The sequence below is a fragment of the Serinus canaria genome, chromosome 4 (assembly GCF_022539315.1).
Source record: "Serinus canaria isolate serCan28SL12 chromosome 4, serCan2020, whole genome shotgun sequence".
NCBI classification, from domain to species: domain Eukaryota; kingdom Metazoa; phylum Chordata; class Aves; order Passeriformes; family Fringillidae; genus Serinus; species Serinus canaria.
Window position 1 is genome coordinate 29,925,353 of NC_066317.1, and position 6,426 is coordinate 29,931,778.

The 6,426-nt window shown below is 35.9% G+C and overlaps 1 protein-coding gene across 1 annotated transcript in view; it reads left to right on the top strand.

The window, feature by feature from the left end:
* Positions 1 to 6,426, top strand: part of GUCY1B1 (guanylate cyclase 1 soluble subunit beta 1) — a 41,507-nt gene extending 35,081 nt beyond the window's left edge. Inside the window, exons 11-14 of the mRNA XM_030239287.2 lie at positions 402 to 542; positions 1,224 to 1,378; positions 1,695 to 1,821; positions 5,107 to 6,426. Coding sequence (XP_030095147.1) covers positions 402 to 542; positions 1,224 to 1,378; positions 1,695 to 1,821; positions 5,107 to 5,130 — 447 coding nt within the window. The 3' untranslated portion in view covers positions 5,131 to 6,426. The remainder of the gene's footprint in view (positions 1 to 401; positions 543 to 1,223; positions 1,379 to 1,694; positions 1,822 to 5,106) is intronic.

The window sequence follows — 6,426 nt, forward strand, 5'->3', positions numbered from 1 at the left end:
GTACAGAGATAGATACATATGCATCCCATATATATGTACATGTGTTTGCTTGTGTGTTTATATCGATGCAGTTCATTCCTAGGTCTTGCTAAAACTGAATTTTGTGTCCTGTACCATGTGAATTAAGGGTGTGAGTCAGAGCAAACATAGAGCTCAGTTTCATTGAGAAGACACCAGAAGAGAGACTCAGGTTTACACAGTCACAGTCATTGTAAGTTGCTGCATTGTAGGTTTATGATAAATTCCCTTCAATAACAAGCAGAGATGACAGTAATAAGAGTGATTTGAATGAAAGGAAAAGGGAACTCTTTCAAAGGAGAAGAAGTCTTGAAGCGCTACATCAATTCTAGTACTCTAAAAACCATAATAATGAAGTAATTGAATAATATCTATCTTGATAGGTGGAAACAGTTGGGGACAAGTATATGACAGTGAGTGGTCTGCCAGAGCCTTGCATGCATCATGCACGATCTATCTGCCACCTGGCTTTGGATATGATGGAAATAGCAGGCCAAGTTCAAGTAGATGGTGAGCCTGTGCAGGTTAGTACAGCATGATTCTTTGACAGCATGATGATGTTCTGTAGTAAGATAATGCTCTAGTCCTAGTCCACGCAAGGCATAGGCCTTGATATTGTTAGATTTTGAGTCTGATACATACAAATAATATGAGAAGTCACATGTAGCTGTTACATGCCCAGTTCCCAGACCTTAAAATGCTTATTGTGCTTTAAAGGGTAAAGGACTTATTTAGGTCCACATCATTTATGTCTGTTTTCTGATAATTTCAATATAATCAGTGAATTCCTATTGTGCATCAAGTGTAGTCTGTTGAGTCTTCTTCAGCTCAAGGAGCAGAAAAATGATATTCCCTCCCTGATATTTTCAGTCACCCCTCAGATCCTCATGTCAGAATGAGACATTATTGTGTTAAAAAGAGAATTACAGTTCCATAGACAGGTACAGCAATGGTTACTGACACCACTGTATATTAGTGGAATTTCACTCATTGTGGGGCTTTCTGGAGAGGCATGGCACTGTACTAAAGTTAAAAAACAAAGAAGTGACAAATCCCACAAAATGCAAGGCTTTGAAGAGGCAGGAGTAGCACTTTGGAAAAATAAACTCTAGTAGATATAAGTAGCATGTTGCCTGTGTTTATTCAAAGGTATCAGATTAATTACATTTCTTTTGAATATTCAGACTTAATTTTTTCTCCTAAAGATAACCATAGGAATCCATACTGGTGAGGTAGTCACAGGTGTCATAGGTCAAAGGATGCCACGGTACTGTCTCTTTGGAAATACGGTCAATCTTACAAGCAGAACAGAAACTACTGGAGAAAAGGGAAAGATCAATGTCTCTGAATATACTTACAGGTGAGTGATGTAATATTTTTATTGGTATTGACATTTTAAAATAAATCATTTTGTCAGCATACCATAAAAGTTTTCTTGGAGTTGAATGTGACAGTCCTCCTGCTAGCATTATGTAAGTATGTGAGTTCTCATGAAGCTGTATGGCAAACTGCATTATGATACACAGTTACTGGTCTGCAAATAGAATAATGATGTAGAGATGGAATTGAATCTTTTGATAGTCTGTTCATGTACATGTAGCATGTTTAATATTTTGCATAGTGTGTGGCGTGCATGCAAAGTCCATTCATTTACGTGTTTTCTCTTTCAATTTCAGGTGTCTTATGACACCAGAAAATTCAGATCCTCAGTTCCACCTGGAGTACAGAGGTCCAGTTTCTATGAAGGGCAAAAAAGAACCAATGCAGGTTTGGTTTTTGTCCAGAAAGAGTACAGAGACAGAGGTATGAGTAACCAGAGTGTAATTTTGTTTTTTTTTCCAAACATAAACATTAAAAATTTAATCTAAACCATGGAGATACATTTACATTTGCAAAACTAAATGTTCCACAGAAAAAAATTGAAGAGTTTTTTGCAACACTCTTTCATTAACACATTTATTATCTTGACAGTACTTGAAAATCCTTGATTATTTGTCTTTGCAGTTTGTGCAGTTCCTGAAAGAGTACTTTTGATTTCAAAAAGTCCTTGAGGGAATGCCAAGTGTTTAAATATTTATATCTCCCTCTTACAGATTTCTGCACTGTACTAGATTTTGCAATATAATGTCAGTTTCTGTTTAGCTGACATGTCTGGTTACCAGCACTTCAAAATTTACCATTTGCTTTCTTGCAGTGAGTGAGAAAATGTGCTTTCAAATATTTAGGCAACAGTCAAGCAACTATTTGCAGGCAGGTTCACACCTGATGTGTGTGGTGGTCTCTTAACCCCAGGTGGCACCTGCTTGTTACAGAGACTGTTGCATGGCAGAGGTCCCACTTTAGAAATAAACAGGTTAAAAGCTACTTCTTGTGAGTGACATGTCAGCCTAAGCTGTCTTCTCAAAATGAGGTGGGGTAGAGCTCTTCAAGCACTGAAGGACCTTTAAGCTAATGCCTCAGTTTTAGAATTCTGGGCATGTATTATCCTGAGATTCAGTAAAAGCCAATGAGGTCTAGGCTCAAAGTGTGCTGCAAGCTTAGACAATTAGGTTACAGTATGCCAGCTCCTTTGCCATAGCTGAGCAGGTGCATACATTCCATCCAACATGTCAACAGGAAGAAAAAAAAGATAAAAAGTAATTTACATAGCTTGAATTTTGCCCCAAAACAATATAAAAAGAATGAGTTTTCTGCTATGTATTTAAACTTAAAAACACCCATGACTAAAATGAAAGTCATCAGTCACCTTGGCTGAAATGATTCTTGGAAGTCAGAGGAAATTAATTATGTGTCTGAATGCTCATGTACTTCTTAAAATGTAATTTAGGCTGTTAAACTGTTTAGGCTTTTTAGGAGATCTAATCCAGATTTATTACCACTGCTACCCAAGTATATGAATATTGACTTTTTAATGGTAACTCCCAGTATTAACCCTCTGTACTTTAGCTCTGCATTTTAATTCTGTATTTGATTATATATTACTTACAATTATATTCTAGGTGCCAATTTTGAGAATACTTTTCTATTCTTATTCTACAGTAATATTACTATAACTTCACATGGCTACCATTATTACCAATCTATTGTTGTGTTTAAAATACATTTTAATTAAACACCTTTCACCTTTTTTCTGCCTTATAAATGTCCTATCATTTATTTCAAGGCACATTATCATTTAAATGTAAATATCAGAGAGGTACGGAGTCAGGTGAGTGTTCTCCTTGCTCCAGCCTAACACATGTTTACTATGAATATAAGGTTCAGTAGTTTAAGACTTTCAGAGATGCTGTGTTAATCCTCACAGCAGTCCTGAGAGACACTTGCTGATACTGTTAGCCAGTAATTGAGCTTTGTAGAGGGAGACATGGGGGCAGGAATAAACCTGACTGAGAAATATTGTAAGCCTGATTTTCAGGAGCATTTAAGACTCACAGTTAAGTACACTGAAAAAGCCTTTCTAATTATGTTAGTTATTGTTCTTTCTAAAATTCAGATATAGATGTAATTCTTAGGGACAGAAGGACTTCTTCCAAAACAGGTATCTCTTCTAAATTATACTAAGTTTGGGAGCATAGGAGAATAGTAAAATACACTGATGTGATGATGGGAACTGGTAAATCATTTTGTCAGAAGTGATTTTGAAAAGTGAAAGAGTATATTTCTCTAACCTTTTGATTCTTTTCCACTGGCTGCACAATTTCATCTGTCCATACACAAAAAATGCACAAAATTTTATTCCTTTAAGATTTTCTGAACTACTTCTCCTGTGAACATACTTTTCATCGTTCTTTTCTGGCACTTTATAAGCCGTGCATAATTATTTTATTCCAAAAGCAGAAATCAGATAACCAGCTTTTTATGTTTGATCACTTTAAAGTAATCACTTTGCTTTATGCACACATGTAGGCTCGGTTTTCTTTTCAGAATTTTTCTCAGAATGCTAATGTATTATTTTGTGCAGTGCCATTTATTGTTATGTACAAGGGGACTGTACATGAAAATAAATAAGGGCTTGTTAAAATTTATTCAGAAACTATATGGTAAACTTCCTGAAAGGTCACTGCAGAATATTTCAAGAAGTGGCATATAGAAGTAAGCATGAAAATATTTCTTAAATCATCCTGAAGACACTTCTGCTAATTATGCTTTTACTGTGAAGTTTTCTACCTCCAGTATCTTCAGTCTAGGATCGATGCACATTAGTGATGTATTTTTCTTTTCATTATATCCATTGGAGAGTTATTAGCTCAGCATTTGCAAATCCATCAGCATATTTTACTCTGAAGACCAGTAATAAGGACACGGTGAGGGAAAAGGACAGAATGTTTACAGATGCCATAAGAGATGTGAAACCAAAGCTAAAAATACACTGTTTCTCTACTAGCCCAGTAGAAAATGATAGGGCTGAAGCAGCTCAGCATGCCTCAAACTTGATTCCTGTGTTGAAATCTCTAATATCAGTCCCCATGAGCAGCAGTTTCTTCTGAGAAAGACCTATTTTACAAAAATAAGTGTTGGTTTGGAGTGCTGCTCCTTCACCTTTTTTCTCTGATATGTCTTCCATGATACCAGTACAGCAGTAAGTAGAACTGCATCAGAAATACACGTACAACAAAGCAACTGTGACCAATTATTCACTTTGCATCTGCTGGTTTGCATAAGATTAATTATTACTGTCTTCATTATTTCAACAGAGGTTCAGCTAAAGTTTCTCTCTTGATAAACAGATTTGTTGTAAAAAATAAATCTTGCCAAGAGCATCAGATGTATGACTGCAATTTTACTCCCTCTCCAGTTTTTAATATCTTTCTCTTCTGCCCTGTTCCCAAGTTACTGGTGGGAGCAAACTGAAGTATGTCAGGCAGAGTTGGTAGTTCACCAGAGCATGTAGGAATTGTTTCATTCCTACATACAATACATATGAAAGAAATACATGCACTACCTATGTTCTTTGGGATTTTTTAGTTTTTACTATGTACTGATACTGATTGCAAGTTGTAAAATGTATTTTGTCACTGCATTAACCCTCCATGTTGTTGCTTCAAAGACAATTTCTTACTTCTCAAATTCTGCTTGCATGCTCTCAAGGAAACAAAGCAAGATGCTTTCTGAGCTGAGGGAAGAGGAAGAGGACGCTGAATGGGGTGCAATACTGTCTCCAAATAGGGTGCCAGGCAGTAAGGTTATGGTATAGGTGTTCTTTCACATTGTCTCTCCCATTGCCATGTGCAATACCATTGTCTTTTGCCCTACTCCTGAAGTCATTCTTATCATTTTTCTCCAGGCTTGCTTGCTGATTTTTTGTCCTCATTGTTTGGTACTGTTATATCTCTGCTATGAGCATGTATTTCAAGCTTTCCTTTTTTTGATATGCATTTTTGCATGTCAGTCATGTGACCATTCCTACCACCAGATAATATTGAATGAAACCATGTAGTATGCACGCCACAGCTAACCACTTCAATCTGATGCTTCACATCTTCATCTTCATCTCTGAGCTACTGTGGTTATGTGAATTGATGACATTTCTTGGAAGATAGGTATTTCAGTTGAAAGGCAGAACAATGAACCTAAGGAACTATAATTTAAAAAAAAACCTTAAGCAGCATTACGAAAATTATTGCATATATGATATCACATTTAGTTCTGCTATTACCATGCTTCTCATTCATTTGGTGAATAACACTTGATGCTCTGTAAGTTCCTGGTTAGAAAAAGGTTTCTCATTTGATATCATCCTGTATTTTCCCTTTGTGGACACTGTAAACATCTGAATTGGAAGGGGGAAGCTGTCTTTCTGATACTGCCATTTGAAGCATGTGCCAATGTACTTCTACTGAAATGCTGTTCACTTGCAATGTATTTCTCATTGATTTATATAAACTAAATTAAATTGTCATATTAGTAATAGATTGCTGGACAATTTTAGACCACTCGTAGTGCATTGATTCTCATCTGATGTAGCCCCTGGTGTTGGAAGGCATGCTGCTGGGACATGGTTGATACAGTTGCCTTTTGGTTTGGTGTCTCTAATTGCAGAAATGATCCTATTTTATTCCTTGAGAGGACCTGGTAATATTCTAGGCATCTTGACATAATTAAGGGATGTAAAGCTTGGAAAGGGACATAGTGTGTTTCATCAGCTGATACAGTTAGTAAAAGTGGACAAGTTTTCAGATGCATAGACCTTCCATAACTTTAATATATAGTGCATTTTTATGTGAATAGTATCTGTTCTTATCTGACTGATCATTTCTGAATATTTGCATTATAAAATAGAATAGTGCAATTACTTTGTGTATAAAAATTGTCTATATCTAGTATATCTTATTAGCACAGAATATATATGTATAAATGTTTCATGGTAATGTGCAAAAGAAATTGCAATAAATTATTTTTTCCACGGAC